At 37.6% G+C, this 20,827-nt stretch overlaps 1 protein-coding gene across 10 annotated transcripts in view; it reads right to left on the minus strand.

The window, feature by feature from the left end:
* Window positions 1–20,827, minus strand: part of nrxn1a (neurexin 1a) — an 85,512-nt gene that overhangs the window by 36,375 nt on the left and 28,310 nt on the right. For 9 of the 10 annotated variants that reach the window (XM_008437091.2, XM_008437090.2, XM_008437087.2 and 6 more), the window contains 8 exons: window positions 18,841–19,142; window positions 16,264–16,287; window positions 14,329–14,490; window positions 11,332–11,403; window positions 10,812–11,036; window positions 9,329–9,476; window positions 6,648–6,778; window positions 4,637–4,889 (listed from right to left, as the gene is read on the minus strand). In XM_008437091.2, coding sequence (XP_008435313.1) covers window positions 4,637–4,889; window positions 6,648–6,778; window positions 9,329–9,476; window positions 10,812–11,036; window positions 11,332–11,403; window positions 14,329–14,490; window positions 16,264–16,287; window positions 18,841–19,142 — 1,317 coding nt within the window. The remainder of the gene's footprint in view (window positions 1–4,636; window positions 4,890–6,647; window positions 6,779–9,328; window positions 9,477–10,811; window positions 11,037–11,331; window positions 11,404–14,328; window positions 14,491–16,263; window positions 16,288–18,840; window positions 19,143–20,827) is intronic. The other variant, XM_008437088.2, reaches the window with a different exon arrangement.

Consider the following 20,827-nt stretch of genomic DNA (forward strand, 5'->3'; position numbering starts at 1 on the left):
CAGCCCAGGGAAAGTTTTTCTCAGCTTTGGCGATTCTGTATGAACTGTACCCTCCATTTTCTAAACTAACAATCCCGACAATATGGATGGCTTTGGGTCATTCTAAACATCAGTAACTGGATTTACTGTGACAACAATGAATCAAAATTCTTATCATATTAAGAAATTTCAATTGATAAACATTATGAGAAATGCCCACCCTTAACACCAATGATGCTGTAAAAGTTACCTAAATCTGATTTTCCTCCCCTTTCTGAACTTCAGCAATTTATCATCATCTAATTGGCTGATTCACTCTTTGATAACAAGCATCTGAACAAGTGAACTAATTAAAGTAGATTAGATTGATTTCTGCTGTGATGACTTGTCACCTAGTGTAGCACTTTTAGACAAAGCACTTCCAGTGCAAACAATGTGTTTTTGAGTTGTTTTACAAACTACATGCAGTTTTAATTCAGCAATTTCCTATTTTCAGGATGTTTTCAGTTCTTAGCTGCAAAAGGATGGTTAAAATTAATTCCTGTGGCAGTGCTAAGAGGTGTTTAACTCTGGATGAAGAGAAACTAAGTCACACCTATTGAAATACTTTTACACTATTCACTTTTAAATTACACCATTTTGTGCATTAGTTGTTATCCACAAATCTTTCACATACAAATGAGTGCAATACACTCCTTTATTTCAATTCAGTATGCTGTGATTTCTTGAATGTATTCTCTCTCCTCAATGTGTTGGTGGTACTACTTTATGTGCATCTATATACTGTATGGGTAGATATACTGTTAGTCTTAAAAATAAAAAGATTTTTCTGGTCCAGTCAGGTTTCATGTATCACCTCCTCTGACCTGATGTCAAACTGTGGTTATGCCTGGTTGTACTTACTGTAACTACATCTGTTTTTTATAAATACCTCTAAAAATAGTTTATATTAACAAAATAAACCACTGAAGCTGCACGGATCAATCGAGAAAAAGCACATGATATCAACACACTTCTGTCTGTCACGTCATAGGTCTACCCCCGGGAAACCGGATTATTAAATAAAGGTTCCTGGGCACTGTAAGCAATCTAAGAAAGAATAATTTTTGTTTAAAACTGTTATTTTTTTCCACTGAATAAATGTACATAAATTAAAGTAAAATTTGTCAAATATTTTTCAGTGTGAGATTATTTTTCACCTGCAAAAAAAAATATTTCAAAGCTTTCCACTAATTTTTATCAAGGGTGCCATAATAATAGAGGCCACTGTGGATATTTAACATTTATATGAATAAATTATTAACAAGGCTATTTTGATTTCTACTGAAAATATTGCTTTTTTTTTTTCTTGTTGACCATATGAATGTTTATTTGTGTAATACTATATCATATTTTAAGTTTTTCAAGCAAGATGAAACTTAAACATTTCTAATCAAATTAAATTATTTTCTAAACCAGTTGTAATCAGAGGGGGGTAAAACAAGAGGGAGACACTAATAAGTCTCTCTCTTAAGTAGTAAAAGAGGGAAAGAGTGACACAGTAAAAACATTTACATACTACTACCTCCTTGCTTAGACGGCATGTGCTCTTCTCTCCCATTTTAAAGAGTGGCTAAGAGAAGTGGAAATTTTATGTCATTTTTCACTGAAACAAAAACGTCAAATTTGGAAACTTATCAATTGCACAATTCCTTTAGTTGAATTCCTTTCAAAGAAATAATTATGACACCGGCGATTTTGTTGACAACAGTTTTTCAAACATGAGATAAGTTTCCCCAATTAATAAATGCGCCTGGATCAAAAGGTAGGATTTTTTGGTAGGATTTTTCCCCTATTTTTTCATTGTGAAATCTTACTACTGCAACTGAGAAGAAGCTTTTTATGCATATAACAGTAGTGTATACATTTAAATTTAATTTTATTTACTTACTACATTTCTATTTTGCAAGCCTATACCTCAGCTTCGGCATTGAGTGTTTTATATTCTTTTGTTATTCTCTTAACTCATTCTGTCATCATATGAAGGAAAGGCAAGATGAAACTCAAAATACGTGGCAAAATTAAAAGAGCCTCTGTGCCGAAGCACCGTAACTGTGTTTGTTTAATAAAGTAGAGAGAGAGAGAGGGGATAACAAAGAGAGTGGGAGAATGAGGAAGAAAAAAGAGGGATGGAGAAACCGCAGGTAGAAGGCATAAACACGGGCAATCACTCCCTCCATCTGCTTCTCCATCTGCGCTTCCTCAATCCACTGAACCACCAGTTAGTGACCCCTCAGTGCACACAGAGAGGGATGAAGAAAGATAAAGATAGGAAGAAAGAGCAACGGAAAACAGGAGAGAAGGGCTTGCTTCAGATTCTTGTCCTCTGAAATAAAACATTTTCATATCAACACCTTTCAGGACGCCTGTGTGCATTTGTGTGTGCACCGTATATCTGTTGTTAGATGATAGTACAATCATCACTTGAGACGCATCACTGGTTGTGACACAAACAACATTTCGTCCTTATTTTTTTTTTTTCTTGTCTGACTCYATCTCGCTTCTTCCAACAGGCCTCTATCAGTCCCTCTGTCGATTCGCTTTCGATGTGAACTCATACCTTTTCTTATAACTCTCTCCCTCTCAGGCAGATTTTCTATTCCCATCTCACACTCTGTCATATGGTGGTTCCAGCCCGGTGAATCCTCCCCCTCTTTCTCTCCTCCCTTCTCTGTCATGGCTCCCGCTCCCCGCTTTCTGCACATTTCCTCTCTCATCGATTCCCAGTCACTACATCTATAGCCGTCCAATAGCCCTGTCTGCAGCTCTGCTTCCTCCCACCACTTTTCTTTCACCTTTGTTCCTTCCTCTCCGTTCTCTGCCTGCATTTTACTACTCTGCCTCCAACACAGAAAATGTGTAATTTTGAATAAAATAGAAAAACAGATTCAGCCAAAAAGAGAAAACCAGAGTTACTACTATTATTTTGCTGCTGAACATTTTATACCAACACAGTTAACACACTTGATCAAAACATGCCTGTTAGTGGATTGGAGCAGGGCTTGGTTGTGTGCAAAATTGGTTAAGGTTATCATTTAYCAGAGAAGAACCACTTTGTCTTATTTAGCAATAATAAAAAAAATCAGAAATCACATTTGGGGTTCCTCAAAGCTTAATTCTCGGGATACTTTTATTTAATATCCAGATTAGGGGTCTGCAACCTTTACAACTTAAAGAGACATTTTGCTCTCAGGACAGCCAAATGAAACTTATTTAGATTACATAACTTTTGAAAAACACAATATCTACTTCAATATATTTATCTTTATGTTCTAAAGATGTATATTTTCTTTAAAAATAAGCACATTTGAACTTAATGACAAGGAGAACAGATCTAAAAGCATATAATTGGTACTTTTGGTGTCATTGCATATACTGCAAACATTTTTTAAAACAAACATTTCACATCTGTTTCAAAAAATATTAAATAGTTCATTTTAATTTTTGCCAAAGTTATTAGGAGCCATTACCGAAGGTCCAAAGAGCCGCTTGCGACTCCGAAGCCAGAAATCGCAGACCCCTAATCTAAGATCTTCCACATAGCTCAGATTATGAAGAACCACTAAATCTCTTGAAATATGTGTTCTAACATTGCATTTCTTAATCAGGACACAAACACAATCAATCAYAAAGTGTGTCTGAAACATCAATTAGTGGAATGAGTCAGAATTTCCTCCTGTTTGTTAACAACAGGGAAATAGATCCCAGCAGACCTTAAGTAACTGCACCGGCTCCCTGTTTGAAAATGGTCGACTTTGAAATCTAATTACTGGTCAATAATCCTTAATCTAAACCCCTCAAGTCAAGAGAGACCACTTGGTGTTCACAGGACCAGAACTAAAGAAAGAGAGGCAGCGTCTAATTTCGATGCTCCTTAGCACCTGAGATATATAGAATACAGTTAAATGTATCGTTTCTTGCCTATTAATTTGTTTTAAATGTGATTTTACTATTTATGTGTTTATATTTTTATGTAATTTTCTGTAAAGCACTTTGAGTGGTGGTCTACGAATATTCCTGCATACCTACTGCGCTCTTCTTCAGCCCTTCTCTCCGCATCAGAAGAGAGGTAGTTGAGGGTAAACTCCATTTCAGCTCTTTTATTTGAAAAGGACTTTAGTCACATTTTTATCTACCATAAATTTTTATGAGCGTGCCTTTTTAGCACATCAGAGCGAGTACTGTCATGCTGATGTAATCTGCTAGGATGGGGCTTTTAAAGGAATAAAAGCATAACTCAAAGGTATAATGAATAAAGATTTTACGGCCCAGTATAACTGATGATCGTAATGTATTTTCGACTGTGGATGAGGGTGTTTCTGACTTGACTACTTCTGACTTTTCTGTCCTTTATCATCCGTCTTCTGTCACTCATTCCATAGGCATTATTATCAGGATGACAAATGACATATCTGTCATTACGGCTGCGTTTTACATCATGACATTTGAAATATTTTTCACAAAATGTTGGTGTTTAGAGGCTGTTTTTAGTTATCTGACTCATCCCTATTGTGAAAAAGAGGGTTCGTCATCGGTGAGCGTGACAATAGCCTGCCAAGAGTCCGGTTGAAGAGTTTATTTCTCACCGTCTTCCTCGCTAGCGTCTCGTCATTCTCACCTCGCTCACAGGAGCGCCCCAGGTATCCAGTACCGGAGCAGTCGCAGACGTAGCGGTTCCAGCCCTCCCTGCAGTTGCCGTTGTGCTGGCAGGGGTTGGACAGGCACTGTTTGGGCAGCTCTCTGGAGCACGAAGGCTTCACTCCGACCGCCCGCTGGGCCTCAGCAAGCCGCCTGATGTCTTTACTCTGCCCGTCCACAAACAGGTCTCTGATGCAGCCTACGTAGCCGTAGTTCAGCAGGGCTGTCCACACCTGAGGAACAAACGATCGTTTTTGTTTGCAATGCGTTTTTCTTTTCTTTTTTTGTTGCATGTTTATAAACATGTTTCAGTTCTCCTTAGGGGGGTAGCTCCTCCATATTTTTGTCATATTTGTTATTTGTTTTTGTACATGTGAAGGTGAGAGCTCTAATGAACGCGTCAGTGTGGTTCTGTACACCATTTTCTACTCCTGTTGACGCATGAAAAGTAATGCGGTTTAATCAAGATTAATTAAAAATTGTCATATAACTGTAGCAGCTGTTATACCTTTGTGTGAAAATTAGAGTTGCGAAGAGTCACAAATATTTCATGCTGGGGTGATTTGACCTTTTAAGCTGGTTTTGGAGAAAATTTACATTAGATTTACGGTACGTTTTATGCCAAGAGAGACTAAAAGCATCCACAGAATTTAAATAGAAGATCTGGCAAACTAAGGAGTACGGATTTGTAGCAGGATGGTAATGCAAAAAAGAAGCAAGTAATAGATGGCAAAACCGATTCTACACCTTTGCTTATCACCTGTGCATAAACTACCTAGAAATAATGAGTGGATTCCAGTGCAGAGTGAGCTTCTTTCATGAAGTTGGGAGAAGGCGTCACTTTAAAGCACTGTGGATCTATCAGAACCATCATGGTTAATTCTGCCATTAATCACGTACGAGCAAAGTGCCACGAAGAAAAACACACATCATCAATCAACTTCTGGTTAATGCAGAGCCTAGAACGCAGTGTTTTTCAACTGATACGGTGGATTTTTGTATCCATTTTAGATTACCTTATTTGAGGTATCAGCCCAGTTGTGTTATGTTTTATAAATGCAGCTTTGCTGTGAAATCTGAGTAAAGTATCCAGCAAAAGAATCACCTGATATGAGCCTTAAATGATGCAGCACATCTTTGCATAGCTTTAACTACTGTTTTTTTTCCCAAAGTGTAACCTCTAAAAAGGAGCAACAAAAGTCCAACCAATTAAAAATTAATCAGACAAATAATTACCTATTGGTAAAGTGATTTGAGAAAAATCGAAAATGCCTATTTTTGCTTGTTTGCCTACTGGATGAGGCAAGTTAAATAAAACACTACAAAGCAGGCAGATCAATATAGTGTCCAATGACTMCAGCCGGATCTTTTCTTTCAAATAAACTTAAATTATTTATGTTAATCAACTAGCTACAGAACCTAGCAAAATTTCRGCTTTTTCACGTTTTTCTAACATTACCACCATAACATTCAATGCATTTTACTTTACAAAATGATATGTGGTTCTCCAAGTATTTGATCCAAAAAGTGTGCTGATCATTTGTCGTTAGCCCAGTCAAAGATTGTGGAACCATTTTTTGCTGCAATTAAAACTACAAGTTTTTTGAGGTTTTGCGCTTTGTACATATAAAGACTGACAGTTTCGCCTTTTTTTTGAAGTTCGGTTAAATGGGAAGGAGAGAGAATATTTTAAGTATTGCCACCGATCCTTGATTGGAGTTAGATTAAAGTTAGGTCAGGGGAAGTCGCAGTGGTGAAATTCTTTGATCTACGSTCTCTTTGTACCTCTGGCTCTATGTTTAGGGTCGTTGTCCTGCTGTAAGGTGAACATACGGCCCAGCCTTAAATCTTTTGCGGCCTCCGAGCTTTTCATACAAGATTAACCGGCATTTAGCTTCATCCAACTTCCCATCATATCTAAATGCCTTCTTTTCTCTGAAGAAAAGATTCCTGTGCTCCTGGCTGTGAAATTAAATATGCCACACACAAACCTCTGTGGGAAAAATGAGTCCGGCGCGATCCTCAGGAAGTCCTCCGAGGTACAGCGTGTCATCCAGGTCCAGGATCTCACTGTCCCCCGGAGCCGTGTACGCCGTTCTCACGCTGTTCACCGAGATGGTTCCTGCGAACATCAAAACAACCTTTAAAACTCTGCTGACCTTCAGCGCGATCGTTCGCATCACAATGTACAGAGTCATCATCACCAGCGTCAATCTTTCTCTTCCTCATCATCACCCACACATCACTGTTATAGTCAGAGGCAATTAAAATCCTTTGCCTTAGTCATCGCCCTGAAAGCTGGGATGTGCTGAGTAAAATGTAATAATAATTCAATAACTTCACTTTCTGCGAGTCTTAGTGCACCTTACTAAGTTATTTTAGTAAAGAACAAACAGAAAATACTTTAACTCAAAATATTGGCAGCTTAGTTAATTAGCTTAACTGAAACTACAGATTATTTTTCATAATTAATCATTATATCGATTACTCTCACAATTCATTTATTAGCCAGATAAATTTGTTTGCATTTTKTATTTGATAAAGAAATGCAAAATATGTTCTACAAAGTCAAATGCTTCAGATTTTTTATTTAACCACTATAGCCTATTTATACAATACTATAAATACATAGGRCTGCACAGTGGCGCAGTTGGTAGAGCTGTTGCCTTGCAGCAAGAAGGATCTGGGTTCGATTCCCGGCCCCGGCCTTTCTGCATGGAGTTTGCATGTTCTCCCTGTGCAGGCGTGGGTTTTCTCCAGGTACTCCAGTTTCCTCCCACAGTCCAAAAACATGAATGTCAGGTTAATTGGTCTGTCTAAATTGCCCCTAGGTGTGAGTGTGTGTGTGCATGGTTGTATGTCCTGTGTGTCTCTGTGTTGCCCTGTGACAGACTGGCGACCTGTCCAGGGTGTACCCCGCCTCTCACCCGGCACGTTTTAGCTTACAGTTTTTGAACCTGGTGAAGCTAAAACTTCACCACTTGAGTAGCTCTGGGTTGAGCATATTTACAGACTTTTTTTTTTCATCTTAAAAGCAAAATGTACATATTTTTTGTACAGTTTTGGTTTAGTCACAGCTCTGACTATGTTGTTATTTCACAAAATGACCTCTTTTGAATCTGTACACTCCAGTTAACAATTATTCTATTTCTAAATTGGTTAACAATTATTTCAATATTTGATTCATCACAATTAATCTGATTACTCGCTTAAGCCCTACAGTAGTTTATTAAGTATACAGTGMAATTCAACAACTGTTAAAATGCTTAAAAACAAATATTTGCAGAACTATTTTTTGTTTGATTTTCCTTTCTTTGCTATAGTCTATGATTTAGCACTTTAGTTAACTACTGAAATTTCTGTTTTTAACCTAAACATTTCCATGACAGCGGTTGTAGTGGATAATGCTTTGATTTTAATTGCTCTAAAACATTTTTTATGTTTTTTTCTAAAGCCTAAAACTAATTAATCTTGTCAATTGAAGTAAACAAAAAGGGTCAGAGATGCATTTGAATGTTTTCGCTGACCCCAGATGGGAGACTTTGGCCATTTATGTGGCAGAACAGAGTAATAATAGAAGATGAGTTGCATATTTCTGCTAATAATGTTGTATTTTTGGAGCATATAAAACCATTTAAATAAGCCCATGCTAAGATGAAGTGATGGCGCTACAACAGAGAGCGGCTATTTGTTTTCGTTTTTGCTTTTTCTTTGTATTTGCCAACTCCAGCTGGGCTACAAGTGCTACATTCAATATTGTGCCACCAATAAATCATTAATTCCCTTATTTTCAGACATTTATTCAGTTACAACATTCAAACAAGACCCCTGTCAAGAACACTGGCAGCCTCTACTGAAGGCTTTTAGTCTATAATTAACACAGAGGTAGAACAATAGCTACACAAGTGCAAGGCTGCGCAGAACATATGAACAAGCTGATTAAAATAAATCTTCGGTTTTTCCAAGGCTCTCTTAAAGTACACTTAAGGAAATAGGTTAAAGTTACCAGTAAGACTTTTCTTTAAAATTAGCCCCATTTAAGTTTGATATGGTGTTTTATCTGTAGAAAGTTATCATGGCCGGTTTGTATTAATTTATTTTACAATTTAGTGGAGAAATGTTAAAAAGTCAAWGTGGTGACATCACAAAAGGCATAAAGCTGTTGATCTGAGCTTTTTTGAGCTCATCTATTTTCATTTTTTAATTTTATGTTTTTTAAATCAAATTTCTCCTAAAAAAACAACAACAAAAAAAGCGGTTTGTTAAAATCTATAATGCAATAAAGCTCAAATGCATCAGACTTTTGGTCAAAATGAGTTAAAAGTTGTTCTGACCTTATGTCTACAAATCTAAGCTGATCAGATCAAATCTTGCACCTGTTGTGATGTCATCGTCCAAGATAAACAGAAAACTATTTAGCTGTTCTGACATCCTACAAGTGAAATATATACTTCATTAATCAGCAGTATTTTCATCACCAGCGTATGAATGATTATGATATGATATAAATCAATACTTTAAAAAAATAAAAAATAAAATACTATTTTAGGTCAAATGCGGTCACTATCTTGAATAAAATGCCTGCAAAAGCTTCAGGTGCATTTAGGAGCCATGAGTGATTAAAACATGGGAATCGTTTTGATGCTTACGTCACCTTTCAGAGAAAATGTACCTGAGCGTCCGTCTCTCTGGAAGTCAACGTGATACCATTCCCCATCGTTGACCTTTCTGTCGATGGCCTTGGTCTTTGTGGTCCCAGATCCCATGTCCAGCAGCAGGTACAGGTGACCGTCCAGCATTTCAATGGCAAAAAAATCCACCTGTACAATTAACATAAAAATCGTCAACATGCTGGGAAAACGGCAGAATTAATGAAAATGTAAAGCACTGCTGCATGTATGCATGAACAAAAAGTTCAAATGGAAATGTCTAAACTGATAGCAGTTGTTTTAGGGTCATTTTGATGAGCTAAATCCAAAAATCACATTGGTTTTGCTCAACCGGGTCAACTTTCTGAACTCTGGATGCAATGTGAGCATCAAAATGCACGACTTGTTCTCACATGTGGTTTGATTTTCTGATAATCTGGGATCAATGATTGACAAKCAGGAGGAGAGATGAAGAGGTAATGTTCAATTTACATGTACTTATCCTTATCAGTGTTTATTATTCAATGTACAGAAATCCAAGTGTGTATCATTTAATTAATATACTCAGATAGAAAACACATTTTTTTATCCTAAAACCTTTTTTGGATGAAAAATATTAATGGAAATTTAAAAATGCCATCAATTTCTCTGAGTCAAATTAGAATAAAAATCTGAAATGATTGTGAAAAATGTATGTAATTTTTTTATTCAGYGGCACAAAAGTAATCCTAATTCAGTWGAAAACACACAGACAACTTTCAAAATAATATATTTTGTAACCCAATCATCTCTCACACACAATATCTTTTAAATGTTATATATTTATAAATAACATTCACAATATCTAACACATCTAATTTTGATAATGAACAGAGTTTAAAAGCTTGTGAAAAGATGAAAAAAAGAATTTTTGATGCAGAAACATTGTAATGCGGCCATGTTTTAATCTATACATGGAGAAAATTGCTGAGTGGACAGTTTCCCTGTGGACACATCCTCTACAAGCCTAGAGAAAATTATGAAACAAGGCCAATATTACACTGTGTGTAATAATCACTGCAATAATATCATTCAGTTATATTTGGAGGAATTGTAAAAGTGTGAGATTTTTTTTTGACATTTTCCAAGGTAAGGTAATCTTTTTCTTTAGAAAAAGATTAACCTATTTTAAGTTTTCCCTTAGCATATTTACCAATATGCTAAAGGAAAAATGAATGAAGGTTTACGGTTTTCTAGAAGTTGTCATTTTAAAAACTAAAAACTATCGATGTCTTTAAAAAAATCAGAACTCAGTTCACATACAAAAGATGATTAAAGAAATATTTCTGAGGGCTCAATCTCAAATTTTTAACTGGACGGGAAAAAATAACTGATGTTCAACATAAAGCACAAAGGTTTTCACTTTGATTGGCGAGCAATTAAACTCAAGCATCGTCTTTTGATTAGCTATTCATGGTTTTAATCTGTTTTAGCTCAAAGTTGGTGGTGGTGCTCTGTTAGCTTCACCTTGACCGTAGGAGGGGTGCGAGGGTCTTTTCGCTGCTGTTGTCTGGGTTTGCCATGGCTGAAAAGCATCAGCCCGTTCGGCTCTGTGGTCCTGAAGTCAAACGAAATGGATCCCGCCTTCTTCGCCATCCACTTGCTCAAAGCCACGAATGACTCTGGGGTGTCAAACGTCACTGGATCCAGCGTTGCCACGCTCTCGCACTTAAAGGACACCACACCACTGACCTGTGAAGGTTGCAGAAAAACTAAGATGTAAAAAGGTTTGTGACGTTTATACAGTAAAATTCAAGGCCAAAAACGGCTCCTTTGTAATCTGAGGCTGAAATGAAGCCAGCTCCCAGCTGTGAACAGAGTAAAAGACCAAAGAGGTTGAGTGCCTTTAACAAATGTAATCCCATTTAGTTGAATTCCTTACAGTTAAAGACTCATGGGACGTGGCAGGGGGTTATGAGACAAAAAAGTGCACATGTTCAGTGTGTAAGAGGATAATGCATCGTTTAATGTAGTTAAAAGAGAATACCTTCATCTTTGGGTCGCCCTGCTTGGCCAGTCTGGAAAGCTCCAACCGTACATCGTTGTTCTTGTATACCACCTTCACAGAAAGAAAATGGAAAAACAAGATTTTAATGGTCTTATGTGTTTCTCAGCAGTGAACGAAGTGAGAAAGTAACTCACACATAAAACATACAAATGTATGTATAACATCAGGATTTTATGATAACCCAACACACAATTGAGCATAAATCTGAAAAAAAAATAAAAATTAGACCACTTAAAATGTTTAATGTTTCAGTAAAATGAACATCGTTTTGACAACATGTCTCCGAAATTTCAAGTAAAACTGTTGTATTTATTTGAAGAAAATGAGAAATGGTCAAAAAAACAAAAAAGATGCAGTGCTTTCAGATGTCAAATAATGCAAATAAAACAAGTTTATATTAATTTACCAACAACAATGCTAATGTTTTAACTCGGGGAGAGTTCAGAAATCCATATTTGTTGGAATAACCGTGAGGTTTTCAATGGGGTTCAGTGTATTTGTGAAAAGTGAGACGTTTCTTCAGCGTCTTCCAGCTTTTTACACGTAGAAACTGACTTTTRAGTTCACTCTGCTTTATGAAATAACTTAGTCAGATTGGAGAAAAGGTGTCTGTTAACATACATCTTCAAGACGTCCTACATATTCCTACATGTTTTTCGTCTGGACTTTGACTGGGCCACTTTAACACAGGGATATGTTTAGGTCTGAATCAACTCTGTCTTCCTTGAGTTTCATGATGCTGTTTCTTCTCTAATGCTCCCTGTCAAACCTCTGAGGCCTAAAGCTGCACTTATTCTGATTTTTGAAGTCACATGGATTTTATTTCACAGTATCAGAGTAAAAGGGGGTGAAAACATTTGAAAATCATGTATCATTTTCTTTTCACCACACAATTATCCTCTACGTTTTGTTGTGCTATTACATAAAAACTCATTTAAATATAATATATGTGATTGTGAAACAAGAAAATGTGAAAAACCTCAAGGCTTYGCTGCATTCCTTTACTCTCGCCACATTTTTCTCCAGTTCAAATGTTTTTAGCATTTTCATTCAAACGCAGCAAACTTAAGAGCACGCTGAGCTTCTTTCAGATGAATCCTCTGAAACATCCTGACCCTGCCACTTTCATAAGAGGTTTTTCAATTTTATCCTCTTTGCTTTTGCTTTTCTCTCGTTCCCCCTTCTACGACACAGTCTGCATTATCGCTGAGCCGCGTGAGTGTAAAGAGTGTGCCTGTGCTGAGCATTCTGATGCTGACAGGGACAAGCTCTCACAAGCTCCTCTTTAATAAACCAGATCTTCTCATATGACCTTTGAGCAACAACACTGACTTTCCACCGCTGTTTTCTCATTTACTGCTCGTCAGGGGCTTTTGGGTGTGTTTGCAGTGATACTAAGGTGACTCTTGAAAATAATAACTTCTGCAAAGTGGTGTTAGCATGTGGGAGCATGTTTGTGTGGAAGAATGAGCCTGCGGCGCRTCGAATGCTTAAAATTGTTATAGCCACGATTGTTCACGCATGTGATTTGCTGCATACATCTTAATTTGCTCACATGGATTATCATATCATTGTATTAAATATGCAAATTTGGCAGTGGAGGGTTCACTTTGACTGTGGCGGTCTTGTTTAAACATCATCAGTCTTAATGAAGCAACACAGAGAGCATTCAGCGCCGATACAGATAGCTCTCTGTTTGGCACATCATCTGTCGGCTTGTTGGGTTGTTTGTTTATGCCTCTGTGTGAATCCTGTGAGTGAAAGGGAAACTCAGTCAAGTTGTGTGTTACATAAGCAAGACRAGGTATGAGAAAAGTGGTTTGCACTCAAAGGTGCACTCATTTTGGTTTGATCGTTTTAATTTTCTCTGCATTTCTGGGCAAATTTGTGCAAAAGACTACATTTATTGGCATAATGTTGCGTGTGTTTGTGTGTTCTCGTCGGTATGTCATGCTAGTCGTTGCTGCTGCGGTGTTGTGGCCCATTTCAAGCAGAGCGGATGGATGGAGCGTCTCTGTGGCGTAGCTAATTAGCATGTTAGAGCTTAGTGCTGTATCTTCTCCCTCAACGACACTCATCACTGATTCTGTCTGATGCTCGATGGGTTGTGTGTGTCTGGGACTATTTGTGTGAGTCTGCCAAATGGAAGAATTTCAGTGTGTGCGTATTAGAAGATAATATGTGTGAAATGTTTGTGCYGCGTGACAGAGAGAGAGAGAGAAAGGGGGAGAGCAGTAGAAGGAAACAAAGCATAAGGAAAAAGAAGTCTATTTTATGAAAACTTAAATTTGTGCAGGATGAAAGCATAAAATAAGACAGGCTATGCTGACAAGTTATAGTTTACTGACTTTTAATGAAGGGAATAAAGAGGAATACAATGCCTTGCAAAACTATTCATATTTTAGAACTTTTTCACATACTGTTTTGTTGCAAACACAAACTTCACTGCACTTTAATGGCCTTTTATGATAGACCAATATAAAACGGCCAATAACTGTAAAGAGGAAGGGACATGAATTAAATGTTATTTTAGTAATAGAAATATTTGCTCATATATCGGGAGAAAATTTTCCTTTTCATTTATTTTTACTATCCATCTGTCTTTCCATCACTGTCAAATTGGGTTAGGAGCAACAGTGAACTTAAATTTATAATTCTCCCAGAACACATTATTATGCGTTGATCTAGTTTTCTCTGACTCTATACGTTTGCTTTTATGTTTAGTTCATTGGCGCCCCAGTCTCTTTTTTTTGCAACCATTTGTGGCCTTTGGAAGGATTTTTATTTTTTTTAGCATTTTGCATTTTTACAGAAAACCGAGAGATAATTTTTAAAAGAAATGTTCAGTTTGTAAGTAATTCAGTAAACTAAAATCAGCCAGAGGTGTGAAATGTTTTGAGCTACATCTTTTCACCACTATCACAGTTTTCAATCACAATTTGAGTGTGTATTTACACCATTAAGCATGCATCGCACCTCTTTGAGACAACCCATGAAGTTGTTGCTGACAGGAGAACCAGGWAGGTCCGCTGTGCTGGGACTTCCTCCCACGTAGAAGAAGTCATCAGAGCCCAGCATGGTGTAGTCCTCCTGCGTGTAGCCCGTCGTGGTCAGGATCCCGTCCACGGAGATCGTCACCTACACAACAAAGCACAGGGAAAGGACACGCTATATACTCACACCAAAGGCAGCGCTAAGCGCTAGCTAGGCGCTGACCAGCCAAATTAGCCCCCGTTACTGTAGTAACCAAATGTATGTGCCTTCTGTTTGGAAAAGCCCGGATTGGTTTTGGAGAAGGGATGGTTGTGCTTCTGGTGGGATTTGATTGAATGCATTTGGATCAGTGCTGACTGTGACATTTAACTGAGCAGATCTGATTGTGGTGATGCTGGAACTACCATAGGGTTTGTGCCATATTTCTTCTGGCATCTTCAGACTGGAGATAGCAGTCAGTCCATTATTCAGCATGGTGACTGTGTGTGATTAACTTGGACTTGCTGAAACTCAAAGCGTTGGCGCACCCGATACCGAATTTGTACTCTCAACATTTTTCATTAACTTCAACTGCAAATTACTGACATTATATAACAAACTAATCCGTCCTGCTTTATGCAGAACCAGAGTAAATATTCTTCTTTCTATACTAATGAATGTTTTCTTATGATTAGCTTCTAAGCTGCTGTACAGCTTAGGTAGAGAAAATGCAGCAGGATTTACTTACTAGTATACAAACAACATTTCCCCTAAATGGTTTACCTACAGAGACACTAGTTCTCCTGTAATTAAATTAGCTCACTCTGCTGCCTAATGGCCTCTATAGGGGCTTTTAGCTGTCACATAGATCTAATGCTGTCACATGCAACTTGCAATTAGTTTTATCACTCAGATTTTCTGCAGTACATTACTGACCATGTTAAACTGCCTATAAAGCTTGCTAGCACATTACTTTCCCACTAAGATACAGTGTTGGCATCGCCAGGCAAATTTTGCCCAGCCAGGCAGCTGTTAGTTAGGTATTCACAGGAGTCTTCGTGCTACACAGCAGGTGTTAGTGATATTTACTGGTTAGTAGTTGTTAGTCGCAGCACTGCTGGCAAGCAAAGTGGTGTTACTTGTGGTGGGTTACTGAGATCAGGGTTAATGATTTTTGATGCTGTTAGTAGGTGTGATGATGTCATGTTGCTGTGTGAGTTGTGATGATGGTGTTAGTTTGTGGTCTGAGGGGGGTTTGTTGGATCAGCGAGTCTGAATGAGATGACACACAGAAGAAAACACACGTATTGATGTACATACAGGTGTTAGCAGGGCGAAGGCTCATTCCACACACACACACACACACACCCACACATATATATATATATATATAAATAGCAAAAAGACATGCAGCCTGCTCCTCTCTCTGCATGCAACCACTAGCAAAGAGGACACAGCAGATAAAAAAAACAAAGAACTGCATGACTCAGAGGCACCATGAGGAACATGCATGACAGATCGTAGGACGAAAAATTCAAAAGGAGGATAAAAGAAAGGAGGGAAGGGGGAACCTCTCAATCAATTTGTGGAATAATCAGAGAAGGATTTCTTAATCAGGACATGCAGGGAGGGTGGGGCTCGACATTTGCGTGCATGTGAGAGATGAGCCAATCTGTGCACGCCTACAAGTCAGTCACAAAGTGATGGAGTGAAAAAAAATAAATCATAGAAATAGGGGAGGAAAGGGATTTTGTTATAAAAACGTGGTTGGCAAGGAGAAGGGGAGAAGGGCTATTTAAGCGTAAGAGATTACCAACCGCATTTATCCTTTTATTGGTTTATTTTTGATGTCTATGGTTCAAAAGGAAATAGACACGGGGAAAACCCAAACTAAGAAACAATTAGAATGATATCTACCGAACAATGGAGTTTGTTTACCATAGCGTGTCCAATGCCTGAGTGCTTTGTAGGAGAGGGGGAGAAAGGAAGGCAAAAAACTGTGAACAGAACAACTCCGGGAACAAAAAAAAGGAAAAAGCTAGAAGGCCTCTGGTGAGATTAGTAGGTTGGTTGGAGTGGTTTTGCTAGGAGAAGGGCACAGGTTAGGTTAGTAGAATGAATCATTCCATGGATGGTGGTTAGTTTCACTAGCAGGTTAGTTCAGTTAGTAGTCAAGTTAGTAGTACAGACAGGCAAACGGTCGAGGCAGGGCATAGGAAGGAGCACCTGAGTGCCAGTGGATCCTCAGTGTTTTTCTAGTTCACTCTCTCGCTTTATTTGTTCATTYACACACTCGCTCACAAGCACACACTCGACTGGGAAAGCACTCACCTAGAGCTGAAAGCAGAGCTGGCCTGGTGGTTAACCCACTGTAAACTAAGACCGAAACCTCAGGTGTTTTCTTACTACCACAGCATCGCTGCAGCTGAACAACAGTGCGCTGATTGCAGCTTCTACATTGATTATTTTCTTCCTGCGGACTACAGTCTGCCCTTCATCTGCAGCAGGCTATGCGGTTCACCAAAGTCAAATACACACAGAAGCTGCCTAAAACTAAGCACATTCGTCAGTTCAATCTGCGATACATTGCTTAAATACAAAAAATATACATTCAGGATTTTTTGGACTTTTTTTTTTTAGATCAGTATTTTCATTTTGAATTTAGTGACGATAGAGCTTTGGTTTCAGAAAATGGTCATTCATGGTTTAAACCAATTTTAAATAGCCTGACGTGACATTTTCATGCTTTATTCTGACATAAAAAAGCTTTTTAAAAAGTAAAACCTCATCGTGAAAAGCCAAAACCAAGGTAAAAATTTGTAATTTACTCAATTAGCTCAGTTCAAAATCCATTTTGATAATTTAAAACTGTAGCGTATTAATTTGTAGGGATGTAACAATGCATACAGCTCATAATGTTGCACAATGTTAGGGTTATGAGAGCAAAACCAGGTGAGACTTCAGTAATATTTTTGGAAAAAAAAAAAAAATTATGTGTTTCTTATTCACTAATATAGAAAAGGCTTTAAAAATCACACCATCTGTTATTAGAGCAGAATCTTTCAGACTAGGTTTGAGTAATTCATTGTACTTTCAATCTCTCTAATTCTATGCTAATCCAAAACCAAACAACCATTGAAAAGTAGAATAAAGTWTTTCTAAATCTCAAATTTGGTTGTGTTTAATGATTCAGTGAAGGGTTGATTAGTCTGACTGCTTTTAATTGAGTCTAAAGATGATAAAGGAGCTAAAACAGCCAATTAACTTTGCGCAGAGAAATTTCATTACTACAGAGCAGATGCTAACTTTAGCAGTTAGCAACAGTTAGCCAGTGGCAATATTGTTTCATGTTCAATTTTGTTTCATGTTGTTTCCATCTACCACCAAAATGTTGTCTAATAAATAATCTAACAGAGTTGGAGGCTTTATAAATGCAAATGTAAGCGATTGCTGAATAGCCTGATGAGCCGTCGTAGCTAACTCTGCTAACACAATAGCAGAGTTAAAATGACTATTTTCTAATTTTTCAATCAAATTTTAAAATTTTACAATCTCTATGGAGTCAAAAACTATCAATGTTAAAAAGACAGTTTAAGAGTTAGCAGAAAATTATCTTAGACTTTATTTAATTCAATTCTAGATTAGTTTCTCCCAGATGCTAACACTAACAGCTAATAAGACAAAAACTCCTCCAGTCTAAACAAATCATAAACGTYATTTATGCCAACAGTGTTTTATGAATCTATGAAGCGTTATTACATTTCCACCGGGTTTTTATTAACACAGAAGCAGGTGATTAGTTCATGAAAATTAGGGTAGGAGGTGGCGCACCTTTAATTATCTTCCTGTGTGAAACACATACTGAGAACAAGATTAGTGAAACATTTCTAGTCAGGATAAGTAACAGAAAATGTAGTTAGAAAAGCTTCATAAAACAGTGATCAGCTATGAAATATTTTTGCTTGTCGTGTGAATTTAATTTGATATCAGACACCAAAAAATATTTTCTTGCTGTTTTTTAAATGCTCCATATTTCTGCTGTTTCAGGTGGGAAAATAGTTGACGAAAAAAAACATATTTGTGAGATAAAAAAAAAGTATATATGACCCACATCTTGTCATTAAAAAGGCATTGGCAAAAAAGAGAGTGCCAAGTAGTATTACTCACAAAAACATCTGTTCTGGAAAGAAATCAAGCTTAAATGAAGATATAAAGAATACATTCTCAGTTAATTGTGAAGTTGTTACATAGTAAACATTTTACAGCTATGATTCCAGGGCTGATCACYATGGAATCACTTTAATGAAAAATATTATGGGGAATAATTAACATATAATAATTTGTTACACCCCTATAGATTWATGTGCGGTATTTAACCAATAAAATGCCGGCTCTATATTCTGATGTAYTTCCTGTCTTTTCTTTTTTGTCCCTCTGTTAGTTTAACTCTTTATCATTGCTTCTCCTTTCCGCTCRGCTGCTCACTCCTCTCTCTACCTGTTGTAGTCTGGTTACCTGTCTCAGGTTGCGGGTGACTTTCACGTCGTGCCAGGCGTTGTCGTTGAACTTGCCGTTGACGGGCTCCACCAGGGCTTCGAAGGCCCCAGAGCCGAGATTAATGACAAGGGACACGGCACCATTCTTTAGTGCCAGGTTCACGTAGTCGGCTGACTTGCCCGTGTGCAGCATCAGGCCGTTGCGCTGCAGCGTCTTGAAGGACAGCGTGATTTCGTCGCTGCTGGACTGGATGGGGTTGGGCGACAAGTCGTAGCAGAAGTACTCAGAGCCCTTAAAGGTGGCAACATACTCCTCACGAGCTATAAAGAGAGGCAAGCGGGGGGAGAAAAAAAAGAACAAATACGTTTGTAAATGTTACMGGGTTGTTGAACATTATTCTAATGATTAGCACATTATCTCAGCTATAATGCCTCTTCCCACACTGCTCTTCATAAACCGCTCAGGGAAAGAAAATGGTGGGTGTTCATCAGAGCCAGTCGAGTAAAACAAATCTCAGCTGGCTGGTTAAATTTGATTCCAATGCTCAGTACAAAAACATATTCCTTAAGATGCTGAAAATGTTGTTATTGTCAAGCAAAGCCTCACTGATGCCAGCAGTTGGAAGAAACATTTCCTTCAGTACCTCTAATCGCACCATGGAGTGGTGGGTAAACAAGCTTTGATCAGTCATGTGGGTTAGAGATTAAACAGTGTGGATATGAGAGAGACAGTCGTGAGAGTAGAGCGTTCCAAACTCGTTATGAAACCTGCCACGCTCTCTTTTGAGAGAACAGCTGTGCTGGCAGTCGAAAGTGATGTGGTCTTGTTTGACAACATGGCTCATTTCTCGATGTTCGGAAAAAGACACAATTTTTTGGTGTAACTTTGTGCGGCAGCAGTTGAGGTTTGGAGGAATTCGATAAGGTTGGGAAAAACTGCCGATGGAAATGGAGAAGAGCAGCCTGCAAGCTTCATGGCAGCCAAAGCCAATTATGGTCCCTTGCAAATATATTCATAGCCCTTGAACTTTTTCACATTTCGTCACACAACCCAAATTGTGGTGCATTCTGCTTCGATTTTATGTGGTACACCAACACAAGGCAGTGCAGGATTGCTAAGTAAAGGGGAAATGATACATGGTTGTCCACTTTTCTTCCAAATAAAGATCTGAAAGGTGTGGTCCTACTAATTAAAACCCAACACAACCAACTAACTTCACATTAGTGAAAAAAGAAGWTCCTCATGTCACAAATTTTACAAAAAACTGCCCAATTTCAGTAACATTGTTTAAAATGTAATGTACARCCTTTGTTTCAATTACACAKCTCAATAAGTCATTGAGAAATKTATTATAACAAATATTCTTTACATTAAAACAGTCTAAATAAATCATGTTAAGGTTAAGGACCTTCCTGCTTAAATTTAATGCTTAAACACAATATACAAAGAAAGTTACAAAAAACATCTCTAGAAAATGTTCTTGCTAAGCTTTCTGGCATTTAGCAATTTAAATAATGTTGGTCATTTTAACCAACCTAAAACAAGAAAAGTTTAGTCAGTGAGAAAAAWAATGTGTTTCTTTTYATTAAGTCTATGAAAATATCTTGTTTCATTTGTTAGTAATGTTTTCCAAATTTAGGCTTTTAATTGCACTTAATTACAAAACTGTTAAAGTTTGAATATCAAGCACTTTCCAAACCTTGAAAATGCCTAATTGAAATTCAAGCGTTTTCAAGGATTTTATAGTACGAAAGCTGAACATTGCAAAGCACCCAGAATACCTCTTTCTAAAAGAAAACACAGTGGTGGAGGCATCAAAGTGGATGGAGCTAAAATTTTAATTTCTAATTGTGCATATTTGAGCTGATTTTACAGTATTAATTCAGATGGGGCTGAATGCAAACATACATTCTCCACTTTTTTTTATTTATGCCACATTTTGAAACCCACGTATTATTTTCTATCCCCTCCTTTGTGTTAGTCTGTCGCATAAAATCACAACAAT

This window comes from Poecilia reticulata, linkage group LG19, assembly GCF_000633615.1.
Source record: "Poecilia reticulata strain Guanapo linkage group LG19, Guppy_female_1.0+MT, whole genome shotgun sequence".
Classification (NCBI taxonomy): Eukaryota; Metazoa; Chordata; class Actinopteri; order Cyprinodontiformes; family Poeciliidae; genus Poecilia; species Poecilia reticulata.